Below are 19656 nucleotides of genomic sequence, written 5' to 3'. Positions count from 1 at the left end.
CAAAAAGTCCATTGCATTAGAGTTGTGATCACAGAGCTGTTCACACTCTGTTAGCTCCTACGCAGCCTGAACTCCATCCTCGCTAGGCTACAACGGCGTTACTACTCTGCTGCGGCCTCTCGTCATGCTTAACACAGCAGGCGAACTGCTAACGCTAAGTCCTCAATGTTAACTCCTCAACACTACTCCTCATGCTGGGCTGACGAAATGCCCACTCCACAAAGTATGCCGTGCAAGGAAGCTGGATTCTTCCCTCCCACAGGATTGGAAACCATTGTGTTAGGCTGAGCTCAGGGGGATTACACTGTCAACAAATGTAACATTACCGTATCAGTGATGAGTTATATGCTTATGGAGATAGGCAGTGTGGATCGGAGTACAGTAGAATACTCACAACAATCTCAAGGCCTCCTGCGACGGGAGTGTAGATGACTTTGTAGCCCTGCACATTGCCGTCAGCTGCGTCCCAGCTGGTGGTGAGGGTGGTGTGGGTAGGGTTGGTGACCTGCAGATTGGTCACTCCACCCAAAGGCACTGGGAATAGAGATACAAGTGTGGCATTATGATTATTATATGATTCTGTGATTATTGGAGAAAATCAAGTAGACCATATTTCACATTTCCAATATTCCCAAATCACAAAATAGGCTGTATAGGCTATCAGTTCATTTGATGTTTCTACTCACGTGTCTTTCCATTCTCCGACTGGCGTTTCCCGTCCCTGACTGGGTAGATAGGCAACACTGATATTGTGTAAGGTGTGTCAGGCTTGAGGTTTCTCAGAACAATGGCGGTGGTGCTTCCAGGTACTTGCTCCTATTTACACGAGAGAAAAAGTGATGAAATGCTTTATCACAGTTTAATTTCCTAAACGCTATTTATGAGGTCATAAGGTGAAAGAGACCCACCATTTCCTCTGGTGTTCCTCCAGCCACAGGAACGAAGAAGATCTTGTACTGGCGCACGGCTCCGTCTGCTGGGTCCCAGTCCACCTTCAGAGAGGTCATGGTGGCTTCAGTCACCTTCAGGTTCTTCACTCCCCCCAACGGTCCTGGTGAGGAAAACAACATCAGAACCAAAACTATAGAAAACCTGGCCCTCATCCATTATATCCCTCTTATCTCATTAATAATCATCTTACATTGAAAACTCACAGTTTACGGAAGCTTATTGCTGCCAAAAAAAGAAAGAAATGGCCGGACAAAGAGAAAAGTTCTCTTTCAGGCAGCAATGAGGTTCCGTACCTCCATACCGTAAAAGGAAAATATAAAAAGTGAATACAAATAATACAGCATACAGTGGGTACTAATGACAATTTATGAGATTTATGCATGCCCTGGCATCTGAGTTGTTCTGAAAAAGTAGAAGTGTGTCTTGGTTGCAATCAAGGTTCACGCATGGCGAAAGATTGCTTGGATGTCAGCCAGTCTTACTTGTCTTTCCGTTCTCAGACTGCCTTCTGCCCTCTGTCTCGGTGAAGACAGGTACCAGTGAGACGGTGTAGAGGGTGTCTGGTTGGAGGCCTCTCAAGACAGTGCTTGTGGCAGTAGCAGCCACAGTTTCCTAAAGATTACACAAACACAACCCAACTATTAGCCTCTACCCATCCCAACATACATGTGTTATTATATGGCAAGCAATGGGGAAACAACCATTTCTACACTATCAGCTACAGCACTCGTCCTACCATGGCCTCAGCAGCTCCACCAGCAGCAGGTACATAGAAGACTTTGTACTCCTTGACTTTCCCATCGGCTGGCTCCCAGCGCACGTTCAGGGTGGTCATTGTGGGGTTGATCACCTGCAAGTTCTTCACTCCACCCAGGGGCCCTTGGACACACCAAAGTTCAAGTTAAAAGCCATTAATGAAGAGCTACCCTCTACTTATGATACTCTGAAAGTATCATTATCTCCGTCCTTCGTCCGATGTCAGCCGGGCTTACTTGTCTTTCCATTCTCAGACATCTTCTTGCCATCTCCCACTTCGTAGACCGGCACGACTGAAACGGTGTAAATGGTGTCTGATGTGAGGCCCTTCAGGACTGTGTTGGTTCCAGCCACAGTCTCCTTTACATTATGCAAACACAATACAAGTATTAACGTTTGCCCACTCCCAACATAACAATAACTAAGGTTGTATAAATCACAAAATATGACAAGCAACTATATTCAGTCAAACAGGAGTGTATAAGGATTATGAGTACTCATACCCTTGACAGTAACCACACTTTCTACACTGTCAGTTACCAGTCCTACCATGCTTTCAGCTCCACCGGCAGCAGGTGCATAGATGACTTTGTACTCTTTGACTTTCCCCTCGGCCGCGTCCCATTTCACGTTCAATGTGACCATGGTGGGGTTGGTCACCTGCAGGTTCTTCACTCCACCAAGAGGCTCTGGACACACCAACCAGGGCTTTAATAATATAACTTGATACTGATTGATAGTACTTATTACAAGTACCATCGTATCTTATGGAGTTTGCATGTAGTTCAAATCCAGCAAAAAAAGAGTTATCCTCTCCATTGATGATACTAATGGGTTTCAAGGCCATTAGGCAGTCTCTGAAACATTATACTGATTGAACTTGGTATTGCAAGGAGTCTGTATAAAGTTTAAATACAGACTCAATGTAGAGTTATCCTCCGCATTGGTGGATATTTATGGATTCACTCCATAAATCAGCTTTTAAGAAGGCCATTATCAGTCCCTGAAAAGATCACTGAATAAGTGATCTTTAGAAGATCTTTAACAATCTTTAGACGTAGATGTCAGCCAGTCTTACTTGTCTTTTCGTTCTCAGACTGTTTCTGTCCATCTCCCACTTCATAGACAGGCACCAGTGAGACGGTGTAGAGGGTGTCTGGCAGGAGGCCTTTCAGAACCGTGGTGGTGGAAGTGGCATCCACAGTCTCCTTTACATTACACAAACACAACCCAACTATTATTAACGACTGCCCACTACCAACATGCCAACTATACATGTTTTGAATGGCATGAAAACAACCATTTCTAACAAAACTGTCAGCTAGAGTACTAGTCGTAATTAGTGATGAGGGGGAGAAAAAAAAATCGCAATTTATATAATCGCAAAATAATTTGAGGGAGATAATATATTGATATATATATATATACACATACAGTACCGGCCAAAAGTTTGGACACACCCATTCCTTCCAGGGGTTTTCTTTAGTTTGACTATTTTCTACATTGTATAATAATAATGGTGAAGACATAAAAACTATGAAATAACACATATGGAAACATGTAGTAACCAAAAGAAGTGTTAAAAAAAATCTAAATATATTTTATAGTTGAGATTCTTCAAAGTAGCCCCCCTTTGACTTGATGACAGCTACCTTGTCACAACAAAACTGGCTCAAACGCATTAAGAAGGAAATAAATTCTACAAATGAACTTTTAACATGGCACACCTGTTAACTGAAATGCATACCAGGTGACTACCTCATGAAGCTGGTTGGGAGAATGCCAAGAATGTGCAAAGCTGTCATCAAGGCAAAGGGTGGCTACTTTGAAGAATATCAAATATAACATATTTTGATTTGTTTAACACTTCTTTGGTTACTACGTGATTGCATATATGTTATTTCATAGTGTTGATGTCTTCACTATTACTCTACAATGTAGAAAATAGTACAAATAAAGATAAACCCTTGAATGAGTAGCTGTGTCCAAACTTTTGACTGTTACTTTCAGAGCTTGAGAGGATCTGTAGAGAAGAATGGGAAAAACTTGCCCACTACAGGTGTGCCAAGCTTGTACCCAAGTGCCTTCGGAAAGTACTCAGACCCCTTGACTTTTTACAGATTTTGTTATGTTACAGCCTTATTCTAAAATGGATTAAATTGTCTACACCCATAACGACAAAGCAAAAACTGCTTTTTAGAATTTTTTGCTAATTTATTACAAATAAAAAACAGAAATATCACATTTACATAAGTATTCAGACCCTTTACTTAGTACTTTGTTGAAGCACCTTTGGCAGCGATTACAGCCTCGAGTCGATTTGGGTATGACGCTACAAGCTTGGCACACCTGTATTTGGGGGGTTTCTCCCATTCTTCTCTGCAGATCCTCTCAAGCTCTGTCAGGATGTATGGGGAGCGTTGCTGCACAGATATTTTCAGTTCTCTCCAGAGATGTTCGATCGGGTTCAAGTCCGTGCTCTGGCTGGGCCACTCAAGGCCATTCAGAGACTTATCCCGAAGCCACTCCTGCAAGTGTCTTGGCTGTGTGCTTAGGGTCGTTGTCCTGTTGGAAGGTGAACCTTCGCCCCAGTCTGAGTTCTTGAGCACTCTGGAGCAGGCTTTCATTAAGGATCTCTCCTAACTTTGCTCTATTCATCTTTGCCTCGATCCTGACTTGACTCCCAGTCCCTGCCGCTGAAAAACATCCCCACAGCATGATGCTGCCACCACCATGCTTCACTGTAGGGATGGTACCAGGATTTCTCCAGACGTGACGCTTGGCATTCAGATCAAAGAGTTCAATCTTGGTTTCATCAGACCAGAGAATTTTGTTTCTCATGGTCTGAGAGTCTTTAGGTGCCTTTTGGCAAACTCCAAGCGGGCTGTCATGCACCTTTTACTGAGGAGTGGCTTCCGTCTGGCCACTCTACCATAAAGGCCTGATTGATGGAGTGCTGCAGAGATGGTTGTCCTTCTGGGAGGTTCTCCCATCTCCACAGAGGAACTCTAGAGCGCAGTCAGAGTGACCATCTGGTTCTTGGTTACCTCCCTGACCATGGCCCCTCTCTCCGATTGCTCAGTTTGGCTGGGCGGCCACCTCTAGGAAGAGTCTTGGTGCTTCCATTTAAGAATGATGGAGGCCACTGTGTTCTTGGGGACCTTCAATGCTGCAGAAATGTTTTGGTAACTTCCCCCAGATCTGTGTCTCGACACAATCCTGTTGTGGTGCTTTACGGACAATTCCTTTGACCTCAGCTTGGTTTTTGCTCTGACATGCACTGTCAACTGTGGTGTCTTATACAGACAGGTGTGTAGGACTACCTGACATGATGACTCCTTGCTGTCCCCAGTCCACCTGACCGTGCTGCTGCTCCAGTTTCAACTGTTCTGCCTTATTATTATTCGACCATGCTGGTCATTTATGAACATTTGAACATCTTGGCCATGTTCTGTTATAATCTCCACCCGGCACAGCCAGAAGAGGACTGGCCACCCCACATAGCCTGGTTCTTCTCTAGGTTTCTTCCTAGGTTTTGGCCTTTCTAGGGAGTTTTTCCTAGCCACCGTGCTTCTACACCTGCATTGCTTGCTGTTTGGGGTTTTAGGCTGGGTTTCTGTACAGCACTTTGAGATATCAGCTGATGTACGAAGGGCTATATAAATACATTTGATTTGATTTGATTTGTGCCTTTCCAAATCATGTCCAATCAATTTAATTTACCACAGGTGTACTCCAATCAAGTTGTAGAAACATCTCAAGGATGCTCAATGGAAACAGGATGCACCTGAGCTCAATTGCAAGTCTCATAGCAAAGGGTCTGAATACTTACGTCAATAAGGTATTTCAGTTTTCAATTTTTAATACATTTGCAAAAATGTCTAAAAACCTGTTTTCGCTTTATCATTATGGGGTATTGTGCGTAGTTTGCTGAGGATTAAAAAAAAAATCATTTTTAGAATAAGGCTGTAACGTAACAACATGTTGAAAAAGTAAACAGTCTGAATTCTTTCCGAAAGCACTGTATGTATGTTTTTGCTACTGTAGTTGGCTGTACCTGCTCCAGAATTCCAGTATGTTTCATCCTATAGCTTGTTTTCTATCTTATTTTAAATAGTGAGCCAACATGCGTTTAGCACATTTATTTCCCTGCCTGATCAAAACCAGTTTTCTCTTGTCTCTCTGCAATTCTCTCTCGTGAGAATTGCAATATACATTGTTTTTGGCAGCTAAGTATTGTGATTTCGTATTGTGAGATCCCTGGCAATTCCCAGCCCTACCTACCATGGCCTCAGCACCACCACCAGCAGCAGGTACATATAAGACTTTGTATTCTTTGACTTTCCCCTCAGCTGGCTCCCAGCGCACGTTCAGTGTGGTCATGGTAGGATTGGTGATCTGCAAGTTTCTCACTCCACCCAGGGGCCCTGGATACGCCAAAAAAGGCTTTAATAATATCACATTATATTGATTGATAGAACTTAATAAAGTACTATCTTATCAAGTTTGTATGAAGTTAAAATCCAGCAATGAAGAGTTATCCTCTCCATTGATGATACTAATGGGTTTCAAGGCCATTAGGCAGTCTCTGAAACATTATACTGATTGAACTTGGTATTGCAAGGAGTCTGTATAAAGTTTAAATACAAACTCAATGGAGAGTTATCCTCCGCATTGGTGGATATTTATGGATTCACTCCATAAATCAGCTTTTAAGAAGGCCATTATCAGTCCCTGAAAAGATCACTGAATAAGTGATCTTTAGAAGATCTTTAACGATCTTTAGACGTAGATGTCAGCCCGTCTTACTTGTCTTTTCGTTCTCAGACTGTTTCTGTCCATCTCCCACTTCGTAGACAGGCACCAGTGAAACGGTGTAGAGGGTGTCTGGCAGGAGGCCTTTCAGAATTGTGGTGGTGGCAGTGGCATCCACAGTCTCCTTTACATTAAACAAACACAACCCAACTATTAATGACTGCCCACTACCAACATGCCAACTATACATGTTTTATATGGCAAGTTGAATGGAAAATGTTATGTTTGTGCTTTTCTAATAACCAATTTCTGTGTTCATGCAAGGGACTGACTGAATGAATCCTCACTATCAGCATCTGCAATTTGGCAGTATGCCCAGAACCTTGTTTTGAGAACGAAAGAATATCTCAGTTTCAAGGTTATAGCTTGGAGAGAAGAAGCATTGTGAGGTATTGGTCTGTCACATTCAAGAACCAGTATTTGTCGGTCACATGCATGAACCAAACATGAATGATGAATTAATTACGAATAATGATTCAACTGAATCATGCAAATATAACTGTCTGTGTACGCAGTACATTAGAGGACTAACGGACAGCCCCCGTGGAGCTCCTGACAGACGTGTACTATGTTGCATCAAGTTTGTTGGAACCTCTCCAGCTAACGTACAAAAACAATTATTCATTAAATTTGACTTTGAATATCCCTCTGTAGAATTTCCACGACACAAGCAATGGGGAAACAACGATTTCTACACTATCAGCTACAGTACTCGTCCTACCATGGCCTCAGCAGCTCCACCAGCAGCAGGTACATAGAAGACGTTGTACTCCTTGACCTTCCCATCGGCTGGCTCCCATTTCACATTCAAAGTGGTCATGGTGGGATTGGTCACCTGCAAGTTTCTCACTCCACCCAGGGGCCCTGGATACGCCAAAAGAGGCTTTAATAATATCACATTATATTGATTGATAGAACTTAATAAAGTACTATCTTATCAAGGTTGTATGAAGTTAAAATCCAGCAATGAAGAGTTAACCTCTCCATTGATGATACTAATGGGTTTCAAGGCCATGAGGCAGTCCCTGAAACATTCTACTGATTGAACTTGGTATTGCAAGGAGTCTGTATAAAGTTCAAATACAGACTCAATGTAGAGTTATCCTCCGCATTGGTGGTTATTTATGGATTCACTCCATAAATCGGCTTTTAAGAAGGCCATTATCAGTCCCTGAAAAGATCACTGAATAAGTGATCTTTAGAAGATCTTTAACGATCTTTAGACGTAGATGTCAGCCAGTCTTACTTGTCTTTTCGTTCTCAGACTGTTTCTGTCCATCTCCCACTTCATAGACAGGCACCAGTGAGACGGTGTAGAGGGTGTCTGGCAGGAGGCCTTTCAGAACCGTGGTGGTGGAAGTGGCATCCACAGTCTCCTTTACATTACACAAACACAACCCAACTATTAACGACGGCCAACATGCCTATGCAACCCTGTTTGACTGAAGATACTGTAGTTGTTTACCATATTTTGTGATTCATAAAACAAACTATATCAAACAATACAGTGATATGCTAATTCTTATTTTTGGATGTGAATTGTTGGGAGTATTTTCTACAGTCAGCCAACTGTACGCTGAGAGACTTCCTACCGGTCCTACCATGCCTACCATGCTCTCAGCTCCACCGGCAGCAGGTACATAGATGACTTTGTACTCTTTCACTTTCCCGTCGGCCGCCTCCCATTTCACGTTCAGGGTGGTCATGGTGGGGTTGATCACCTGCAGGTTCTTTACTCCACCAAGAGGCTCTGCGTAAAACCAAATGGCTTTAATATGGGGTTTCAAACATTTGACTGTGTGTTCTTGTTATAATATTGATTGAACTGAAGTCAAAATCCTGTACAAAATGGTCTTATCTTCTCTATTGATTGTACTCTAAAAGTATACATCTATTGGGGGAATGTTGTGGGTGTTCTCTGGCCTGTTATACGCCTGAGGGTTCGAGAGATCCTGTCGTCAGGTCCACTTACTGGTCTTTCCTCGGCCTGAGATGTCTTTGGCCTCTCCGCTGGGGTAAATGGCAGCCACGGTGACAGAGTAGGGAGTGTCAGGCGTTAGCTTCTGGAGGATGACACTGTTCTTCTTCCCTCCTACCTGGGTCTGTTTGGGAGACAACATGTCAACAAGTCAGAGTCTTTTCTATGTCTCTGGGAGGATAGAACCTCTCACTTCAAAGTTTAGAGAGCAATACATTATAAAGGGCTGATAGATGGATGACAAGTAACACTGTTTCAATGGTTAGCGCTTTCCTCGGCTCTGAGACTAAATGCCCTGAAGCCCACTAGCTAGCTACCTCGGCAGTTGAGGCCAAGCAGAGTTCTTCGACACTGTCCCGGGGAAGCCATCCAAACGTGACCAATGTAAACTCCAACTCTATCAAAGCAGCAATTGAGTTTCTCTATAATCAACCAATACATGAATCGTTTATTTACCTGATGCCATTTGTGTGAACAGAGTTGCTCATTCAAACACCTTAGGAGAAAACAATTGCCTTTCTCACACTACTCTGTTCATCAACAAGTAGTATGTAAAGGGAAGACGAAATGGTCTTGAGGGACACTGGACGTCATGGAAGCCTTTTACGTTGCAACATCATGCCGATTAATGGGCACTACAGTAAGCAACAACTATTGACAGCAGGAAGCGGCTAAGCCATTGAGCGGAAAGACATACGATGCCGTTTCCATTGCATTTGCTTATATCTGACATATCTACTTCGCAGCTCACCTCAGCAACACATCCACTGTTTGTGCTTTGACATCCCTAAACCATCATATCGGAGAAAGGCACTTGAGGATCCTCATATCACCCAAGTGTGAACGTCATGCCTGGCTTATATGCCTTATGTTAAATCAACAAGTCTTCAGACCCACAGCAGCAGATGTCTCCATACTGTTTTAAGTGTACAGAGACACAGTACTATAATAGCAATAATGTGCTATGACGCGATCAGATGTACATGCAACAGCTCTGTCCCAATGGTGTCATGTTGAGATCACGGTTTAGAGAACTGACACCTTGTTTGGGGTGCCCTGTCATAACTTCTCAGAGACACTTAGGAAAATTGTTTAACTAACCAAATTCTTTTCATATTAGCGCATTGTCAACCCCCAAAAGTTCCTAAAGGAATTCCCAAGCAATTTCCGTCGCTGCTCACAATTAAGTTATCAGTTAGGAATGTGGGCTTGGCTGCCAGATACAGTAAGTACACAAACAGACCGGATAGGAAGACAATGTCATGATCAAATGTCAAACTAACGATGTGCAGGAAGACAAAAGAGCCTGTTGTTAATACATTTACATTTTACACATTTTAGTTCTGGTCCCCTGTGGGAATTGAACCCACAGACCAGCGCCATGCTCTGCCAACTGACCCACACGGGACTACTACTTACTACTCTTGTCAGTGGGGGGGGGAGACCACTAGTGGGTCCCAAGAGGCAAGGGATTTCATGTTACAATGAACCAATTCAGAAATGCTTCAGTACTTCTATGCACACGGATTTAGCCCTTTGACTTTAAAGGCATAGTTTTGGCCGAGTTACAAAATGACATATTGGTTTCGTTACCCTGTAAGCAGTCTCCGGAAAATGTATGACAGCAATCCATTCTTTGGTTTAGTTTTCCTGGCACTATTTCCACATGCTAACGTTGTAGCATTTGTGGCACAAATCCCATTGATGTCATGGGACCGATGTTAGCCTTTTTTGCACGTCATGTCCAAATCATCCAAAAGTATCTCAAATGTATTGCTGAAAGTCACTTACAGATGATTTTAACATGATGTGCAAAAAAATGCTAACATCGGTCCCATGATTTGAATGAGATTTGTGCCATAAATGCTCAAACGTTAGCATGTGGAAACAGTGCCAGGGAAACTAAACCAGCGCATGGATTGCTGTCATACCTTGTCCATAGACTGCTTACAGGTTAAGAAAACCAATATTTTATTTTGTAATTTGGGTGAACTATCCCTTTTAAGGTTTTGGGCTGTTTATCTGTTGGCCTTAAAAAGTACTGATGCACAGATTTTCCCGTTTTCATCATTGGGGTTAAACTACTTCAGGCACATTGGAGAAATTACACTGATAACAACCGACATCACCGCTCACTTACAGACCAGAAAGTAAGAACAACCTACTCTAAATTATAGGTGAGTAAACTGAGAGATATCATACCCAGAAGGTATAATTAATCAAGTTAAAGGATTTAGTAGTCAGGGTCGTCATGGGCGGCCAAAGCTTATCAGTTGCTCAAAATACACTCTTAGTTAGAATTATTCAAATGTTTCAAGAAACTACTGGAGGTTGTGTGACTTACTGAGAGAGCTTTGCCTCCAGCTACAGGTTGGAAAGAGATCTTGTAGTTCTGTACGGGACCTGGGGCGTGGTCCCACTTCACTGTCAGAGTGACCGTGGTCGCGTTGAACACCTGCAAGTTCTGCGGAGGTCCAGTGGGAGCTAGGAACACATTACAATCAATACACTGACCCAAGACAGTGGTCATGTATATACAATGGCTGCAGGGCACATGACACAGCCTTTACCAATTCCCAAATGATCACTTGGGGGTCATGAAGCTGGATGAAGCAATGACGGTAATGATGGGGGGGGGGGGGGGGTGAGATGATGGGAACACATGATTTGGTGATGAAGTACACATGATTTGGTGAGGAAGAACACATAAGCGACACAAAAGGAGAGTGAAGCAGCCGGTCAGGTTACCATTAAATATGGCACATGCATTTCTAATGATGGGGACATTGATAAGGAAGACATTGTGACATGATGAGGCTTGACATTAAAGACATGAGGAAGGACAACATTACGGCATGAAAAACGACATTAAATGACATGAGAAATGATATTATGACGAATGGTTGACAATGAGGTGTCTGTGGTGGAATGTCCGGTCCCTGCGGGTCAGTAGTCACACTTTTGCATTTGCAGCTCTTTAAAGGCACATCAATGCACATGCAGATGATGATTTATTTTTAAGTGTGTTTTCCATCAACAACACTGTCATTATCGTTCGCATTACCATAATAATTATAGTCATGAATATTACAATGACAATGTCCTTCTCCGTTTCAAATAACATACCAGGTGTGGTCATCTTTAACACTGGAAAAAGAGAACGTTAAAGAGAACAACAGGTTATTTCAATACGCTGTGGACCACATCTGTGGTCTAACTGGAAAACATGAATGGAATTGATAGGAGGATGACAGAGGAGAAGAAGAGAAGGGTCAACCTACATGTGCGCTGGCTGCCAATCAGGTCCTCGCTCTCTGACTCGTCTGGGTAGATGGCCGTGACGGTGACATCATACAGGGTGTCCGGATCCAGGTTCTCCAGATTATGGGACGTTTCATCACTGTTCAGGATAGACTGGAGAGGGGAGGGGTGGGGGGAGTGAGAAAGGGAGAGGGAAAGAGAGAGTTGAGTGAGAAAGCATAAACAGTCACATTTCACCACTCCATTCAATCCTGTCCGCTCTATAGCAGTAGATAGTCCAGTCAGCGATCACCGTCGGCTAGCCACTTGATCAACGTACATATTGGAAGTTGTTCTCTCCCTTCTTGGTCCAGCCAATTCGGTAGAGGGCCACGTCAGGGGCCCCGTGTTCCCAGGTGGCCCTGAACGAGGTCTGGGTCACCTCGGACAACTTCAGATTCTGCGGGGCAGGAACAACATCTGTACACATGGACAGAGACGTGAGAGAGGGAGACGTGATTATCATGAGGAAGTCCTGAGAGATGAGGCACAGCCATTTCATCAGAAGGGCTGCGAACCATGTGAGGAACATTTTTGCTGCGAGTCCATTTTGTGGAACAATCGTCGACAAATGGGTTTTTGCGTGTGAGTAAAACAAAATGTCCTCAAATCATCTGTGATTAATGATGAAGAAGGCCCCATGCAGTGAGTGACAGCAGACACACACAAACACACAATTAACTAGACACACACACACACACACTCCCCTCAGGGAACAGTGGCTTCATGTTTGGGCTTCATCTAGAAAGACGAGAGGCTGAATCCAAGGGGGATCTGCAGACTGAATTCTCACCATACAGACACACTCAATTCTCACCATTACAGACACACTAATCTCTAATCTACTGCTCGTCAGCCAAACAATAAATCAGACAAACGATTGTGTACCTGTAATGGCTTGTCCAAGCATAGAGTTTCCAATGCCTTCGTCGTAAACTGGGGTGACAGCAACGTCGTACTCAGATTGAGAGATGAGGTTGGTAAGAGGCAGGTATGTTATATCACCATTGACTTCAACCTGGCAGAAAAGGGGTATTAGGATTATAGGATCAACAAACAATTAACAACCGTATTTTCTGCTGAACAACTAGCATGAACTCCCACTACTAACATTAACATAAACTCAGATTGTCCCATTTTGAACATTGATGTTAACCAACACAATGTTCTCGAAGTGAAATCCCCCTCTTTCCTCTCTCCAATTTCTTTCCTTGCTATTTCTAAACGTCATCAGCACATTTGAGAAAAGCCTCATGAATAATAGTACGTGTCCTTAGAAAAGTCCTCCGGCTATATTGGTAATTCCAGAGGATGTTTAATGGTAGGAAAAACCCTTGAAGTCAAAAAGCTTCCAGCAGGAATGCGGATAAATGTCTCTTTCAATTCAGTTTCCACTTCAAACTTCGAGAAAGAAAATCAAGAAAAAGGTGTCCATAACAGCGACAGTCCTCCAATTGTAACGTGGAGGAAAAATCTGTGGCAACCGACAGGGCAGACCTTAGAACATAAATCCACAGAGAGAGGCTACTTTGGAGACAGCAGACTTCAGATGTTATCCATGAGAGGAGCTGGTTGGATGTATCCAGTGGAGGCCCATAGCTCATCCATCAGTCATTTCTGGAGGTTCTTTCAGGGGTGTCCAAAGAGACACCTCCTTCAACATCAATTTTGAGCTTTCTTCACAGCTTGGCGGTCTCTTAAATGTAAGTGAGAAATGATGACGAGTGACGCCAGTGATATATCTCTGAGCCTGTGGCTGGGTGCTGGGGCCAGGGTCTTCTCTGACTGCCAGTAGGCTTCTTTCCCCACATCGACGTGTGCTGGCCTGCCCATGGAGTCAAGATCCCAGTCTACTGAAAGGGCTGCTATTATAACCCCTGACTTCAGTGGCCTTCCCTAAACAGCTAGGCGATCATAGAGAACGTTGAGTTCCTCACTCACACTTTTCCCATGACCTCATGGCACCACTGTAGAACCTTGAGGACAGTATTTGTGTGTCCTAAATGACACCCCATTCCCTACATAGTGTACTACTTTTGACCAGGGCCCATAGGGCTTAACCATACATGTTATTTATTGCTGTAGCTAGAGATTGTGTTTCAAAACCTTTCAAATTGAAAGGAAAATTCTATATTAGCGACAGGCCTGTTTAAATGTGTGGTGCTCTCGTCACCTCTTTGAGCTCTCCTTCCTCTGGCTTGTAGGTGATGATGTACTTGAGGACTTTCCCTGGGGATGCGTCCCATCTGAGCTTCATGGCACTATGGGTGACACCAGTGATCCTCAGATTACCCGATGGTGGCAAGGGCACTGGGTAAGAGGAATGACAGAGAAAGGGATAGAGAGGGAGAAAAGATGATCTACCTCACTTGCTTTGGCAATGTTAACACATGTTTCCCATGCCAATAAAGCCCTTGAATTGAAAAGAGAGCGTGTGGTAGAGGGGGCAAGGGAGTGAAAGTTAGTGAGTCTTAGACCCATCTATGTATTGTAAGGTAGTACACAGCTCTATAGGGTCATGGTGGGGGAAAGAGATGTTGATACACTCCCATATCTATTGGGTGAAATACCCATGTGGCATCACAGCAACAAGGGCAACCAGTGAAGAACAAACACCATTGTAAATACAACCCATATTTATGTTTGCTTGTGTTCCCTTTTGTACTTTAACTATTTGCACATCGTCACAACACTGTATATAGACATAATATGGCATTTGAAATGTCTTTATTCTTTTGGAACTTTTGTGAGTGTGATGTTTACTGTTACATTTTTATTGTTTATTTAACTTGTGTGTATTATTTATTTGACTTGCTTTGGCAATGTAGACATATGTTTCCCATGCCAATAAAGCCCCTTAAATTTAATTGAAATTGAGAGAGAGAGAGAGAGAGAGAGAGAGAGAGAGAGAGAGAGAGAGAGCGAGAGCAAAAGAGAGAGAGAGAGAGAGAGAGAGAGAGAGAGAGACAAAAAGAGAGAAAGAGAGAGAAAGAGAGACGAGAGAGGAAGAGAGAGACACAAAGAGAGACAGAGAAAGAGAGAGAAATAAAGAGAGACAGAGATAAGAGGAACATACAGGTGACTCCTTGGTCTATGAGGGGGTTGCTGGCTGCCACTCCATGTAGGGCGAACAGGGTGAGTGTATACGCTGTGTCGGTGATAAGATCCTTCAGCTGAACATCATTCACATCTGCCCCAACTCGTACCTGCACGGCAGGGGAGGCAGGAGAGGGGGGAAGGGGAGAGGGAGAGAGAGAGAGAGAGAGAGAGAGAGAGAGAGAGAGAGAGAGAGAGAGAGAGAGAGTGTTAGAGCAGGCCGGACGACAAAGGGGAACAAAACAACAAGACAGGACTTGTCAAAAGGACACCTTTTGAACACCTGGTTCACAGCGCTAACTGGTATGCCTGCCTTGCTGCCTTCAGTCCATAGTGAAATCCCTCTAAAGGGTACACTATGTCTTGCCAGCCCTTGCAGAAGCCTGCAGTTCAAAATATACAGCATTTGTTAAGATTTTCTTTGGTTAATATCATCTCAATGACTTCACTGGTGAAAAAATCATCTGCACAGGGTCAGCATGAGCAAGTCCTTCCCATTACCCTATGGGTCCAAAGGGTCTGTTTTTTTGTAGGCCTTGCCTGAACACCACTGTAAACGTCCACTTCCTGCTCTGTGCAGAGATCATCACATTGCCATCTGGAATGAGTAAGGCCCCACTAGCAGAGGCCTTGGCTTCAAGGAGTTATAAACTGGATGGGGATATGCTGATCATGCACATGGAGCTCCTATCCAACGCGTCCTCCACCAGGATATGTGTGTGTGTGTGTGTGTGTGTGTGTGTGTGTGTGTGTGTGTGTGTGTGTGTGTGTGTGTGTGTGTGTGTGTGTGTGTGTGTGTGTGTGTGTGTGTGTGTGCGTGCGTGTGTTCTCCTACTCACCTCTTTCTCCACAGTGGGCACAGTGGCATTGATGGCACGGTAGAGCAGCATATAGCCTGTCGCCCCTTCAGCCTTCTCCCACCTCACCTTAAAGGTGGTCATGGTCTCGTCGTACACAGTCAACTTGATCACCCCGGGTAGTGGCACTGCGGAGAGAGCAGGTAGGAAACCCACAGTTAGTCACCACCAGTCGAAGCTCTCCTCTATCCTGGCACCCCAACAGTGGAACAAGCTCCACCCTAACATCAGGAGAGCAGATTCCCTGCCCATCTTCTGGAAATGTTGGAAAACCTACAACCACAGCTACCCACCTAACTCTAGTCTATTGACATCCACAACACAACCCAGCCACCCACATCTCTGTGTTTACAGCTGAGCCACACTAACAGATTACACAGGAGGGCCCTGGTCAAGAATAGTGCACTATTATAGGGAATAGTGTGCCACTTGGGTTGCAAACGTCAGTGGTGAAAAGTACTTAAGTAAAAATACTTTGAAGTACGAGTAGTTTAAGTAGTTTTTTGGGAGTATCTGTACTTTACTAATATTTTTTGCCAACTTCTACTTCATTCCACATTCCTAAAGAAATAATGTACTTTTTACTCCGTACATTTTCCCTGGAACTGAAAAGTACTCATTACATTTTGACAGGGAAATGGTCCAATTCACACACTTATTAAAAGAACATCCATGGCCATCCCTACTGCCTCTGATCTGGCGGGCTCACTAAACACAAATGCTTCGTTTGTAAATTGTGTTGGAATGTGCCCCTGGCTATCTGTAAATAAAAATGTAATAAACGAATATTAGGAATTTGAAATGATTTATACTTTGACTTTTGATACTTAAGTATATTTTGGCAATTCCATTTACTTTTGATACTTAAGTATATTTAAAACAAAATACTTTAAAAACTTTTACTCAAGTAGCATTTTACTGGGTGACTTTTACTTGATTCATTTTCTATTAAGGTATCTGTACTTTTACTCAAGTATGACAATTGAATCGTTTTTCCACCACTGATCAACGTGTTAGCTTAAACTGACAACTAAAGGAAACTATGGTGATCTCACCCTACTATTACGGTGTCCAAGTGGAGGGCGACAAAACAATAACCATGCTTTATGGGAGTGAGAAATATCTTAGCACATCCACCATGTAAATCAAAGGGACACATTTCAAAAGTAACAACGTCCACTAATTAAGTACAAATAGAACAATGAAAGTGGTCAGTGTATTTAACCATCATGTGAAATTATGTCCGTTTTCTTAAGACACTTTTAATGAGGCCCAGAAATGAGAGAACAATGGTTATTCTCCTCATAAGAAGGGAAACCTTATGGGAACTTGTTGTTTAACACTTTACTGCCACCAATCAGATATACACCCAATATAACCCTGGTGGTGTAAACAACCCTGTATAATACGCCTCCAAGAGCAACATAAAGTTCCATCCATGTTCAACCCATTTAAAAACAGCCTAATAAGCATGGAGGGCATGGGGATGTAGTTAATTTCAGCATCGTATACCGTAATGAAACAAATGAGCTCCTACACCAGTGGAACTCATTGGAGCGGTGTTGCTATCCCTACATTAAAGTTCCCTTTTAATCATCCCTGAGGGCAACCGACAGACGTCTTTGCGAAACTCATCTCATCTGCAGCTCTGCTGAGTCATTCAACTTCCAAATAAGGCTATTGGATTGGCTGAACCGGGCCACCTTTCCAGGAAGTGATTACAAGGTTTACTCTGGGTAATTGGGACGAGGTTGTGTGAGGAAACGGCGGAAGAGGAATACAAGACAGAGAGGAGAGGGAGCAGCACGGCTGCAACACTTACAGGTGGTTTCAGTGCCCTTCAGTGGCTCTTCGCTGGTCTCCCCTCCGGTCACAGAGAAGACGTTGATCACATACTCCGTCAGAGGGGTCAGCTTGGTCAGGACCACAGTGGTGACCGCCCCATCGACAATCATCTGAGGAGTGCAAAGGAACACGGTCGTTATGCAGGAAACCCCGCTTCAAAATCCAAGTACAACAGGAGGATGGTCCAAAAAGCTGAGCAGAAAATAAACAGCAACCGCAGATTCGTCATGGGATTATATTGGAATTACAGCAGGTCAAAGTCAAATGTCCCAACTAATACGGCACACATTTAGGAAACCCCAAAACAAAACTAACAAAACTAATCTTCTCGCACACATACTACTCTCTCTTCAAAATGTCAGAGGGCTATCCAAAATAACGGAGCACATATATCATCAAATTCAATGTTAAATCTGATTTACTTGTGTGAAGAAGATTTTTGGGGTCCAACGCAAGCATTTGAAATGAGGTGAGTATGGATGGATAAGCCAATAATCCGTTTCTAGCAGGAGAAGTTTTGTTACAAGTCTAAACTACAGGCCTATCTCAAACCTCCCCTTCAAAACATGGCCTCTCATGAACTTTCCGAACCCTTTCAGTCAGGCTTCCGGGCTATACATTGCACTAAAACTGCCTTGGTAAAGGTAGTGAACAACCTCCTCTGTGCTGCTGATGCTCTCAACACTCTCTTCATCCTTATCCTCCTGGGCCTGTCTGCAGTATTTGATACTGTCTGCCATTATATTTTAACTGACCGTATGGAGAGGCTTCTTGGAGTTTCCGGAACACTCCTTGCCTAGTTCCACTCCTATATATCTGATAGACAACAGTTTGTCTACATTGGCAACTGCATGTCTGCCCCAGCCCCTGTATCACAAGGTGTCCCACACGGCTCAGTGTTACATCCATTGCTGTTTAGTATTTACATGCTACCCCTTGGCCAAATCCTCTGTCAATTTTTACTCAGATTTCACTGTTATGCAGATGACACACGAATCCACATCCACACAAACCCCAACTCCACTATGTCACCCCCCCTCTGTTGTAGAGTGTCTCCGTGAATTGAAAACTTGGATGACCATCCTCACCATCCCTCGCACCAGACTCTGCTCCATGTGAGACCGGGCTTTAGCAGTTCAGCCCCCCAAAACTGGAACTCCCTCCCTCTCCATGTCAGAACCTCACAACCCATACACATATTCAAATCCACACTAAAGACGCACCTCTTCACACGGGCTTACCCGCATTCTCTGTTGTCTTAGCTTTTATGCTCTGTCTAGTTCACTTGCCTGGTTAATCTGTTATCATGTTTAGTGTACTCCATGGTTAGTCTGGCCTCACTTTTAGTGTACTTTTATATACTTCTTGCTTTTTATCCTGCTGATTTTATTGTGTATGAAAAGTGTCTTTGGGAGTCGAGAAAAGTGCTTAAAATACAATGTATTATTAAACTGACTGGGTCTGGTCTTAGGTTGAGGCCTAGTGGAAACTCTTTGGTCTCGCTTTCAGACAGGGCTCACTAGAACCACCCAAACCCTGAAGAGGGCCAATGAAAGCAAAGCATGGAATAGATCCATTCTTTCACATAAATGTGAAACTGAATGCAGGTCTGCCTCAGCCACTGTTGTCCACTTCTCAAGGGTGAGAAGAGAGCCAAATTAATCTGATCAACATGATGAAACGGATCGATGATGACAACTAGGTGGATTTAAGCAAACAATTCACTGTGGATAACACTTGATAACCATGAAATCTCCCGTTAGGCAGCATAGAAGGCAGTTCCTCCTTCAGAAACTCCTGGATAAACAAAGTGAAATGAGGCCGTTGCCTAAGTGACCCTGATCACCTCTGGCAAGATGAACCATAGAGGTCTGAGAGAGGAATTCAGAACAAAAGGAATAATAGAGCCAATTCTCTGTTACACACTCGTTCTGCATATTTATTTGGACAGTGAAGCAACACATTTAATTTGGCTCTTTACTCCAGCATTTTGGATTTCAATCAAATGTTTCATATTAAGTGACAGTACAGAAAGTGACCTTTAATTTGAGGGTATTT

The 19656-nt window shown here is 43.5% G+C and overlaps 1 protein-coding gene across 1 annotated transcript in view; it reads right to left on the bottom strand.

Moving 5' to 3' along the window:
- LOC115139619 (collagen alpha-1(XII) chain-like) overlaps positions 1–19656 on the bottom strand; it is a 98091-nt gene that overhangs the window by 39238 nt on the left and 39197 nt on the right. The window contains 23 exon segments of the mRNA XM_029677215.2: positions 395–534; positions 687–816; positions 909–1051; positions 1434–1563; positions 1688–1830; positions 1944–2067; positions 2257–2396; positions 2786–2915; positions 5992–6134; positions 6517–6646; positions 7244–7386; positions 7769–7898; positions 8133–8272; positions 8495–8624; positions 10845–10984; positions 11627–11647; positions 11782–11914; positions 12081–12220; positions 12689–12818; positions 13974–14110; positions 14877–15006; positions 15736–15881; positions 17576–17708. Of these exon segments, the coding sequence (XP_029533075.2) occupies positions 395–534; positions 687–816; positions 909–1051; positions 1434–1563; positions 1688–1830; positions 1944–2067; positions 2257–2396; positions 2786–2915; positions 5992–6134; positions 6517–6646; positions 7244–7386; positions 7769–7898; positions 8133–8272; positions 8495–8624; positions 10845–10984; positions 11627–11647; positions 11782–11914; positions 12081–12220; positions 12689–12818; positions 13974–14110; positions 14877–15006; positions 15736–15881; positions 17576–17708 (3006 nt within the window).

This window comes from Oncorhynchus nerka, linkage group LG13, assembly GCF_034236695.1.
Source record: "Oncorhynchus nerka isolate Pitt River linkage group LG13, Oner_Uvic_2.0, whole genome shotgun sequence".
Lineage (NCBI taxonomy): Eukaryota > Metazoa > Chordata > Actinopteri > Salmoniformes > Salmonidae > Oncorhynchus > Oncorhynchus nerka.
The sequence above is the reverse complement of the archived record's forward strand: the minus strand, read 5'-3'. Positions and strand labels throughout refer to the sequence as shown.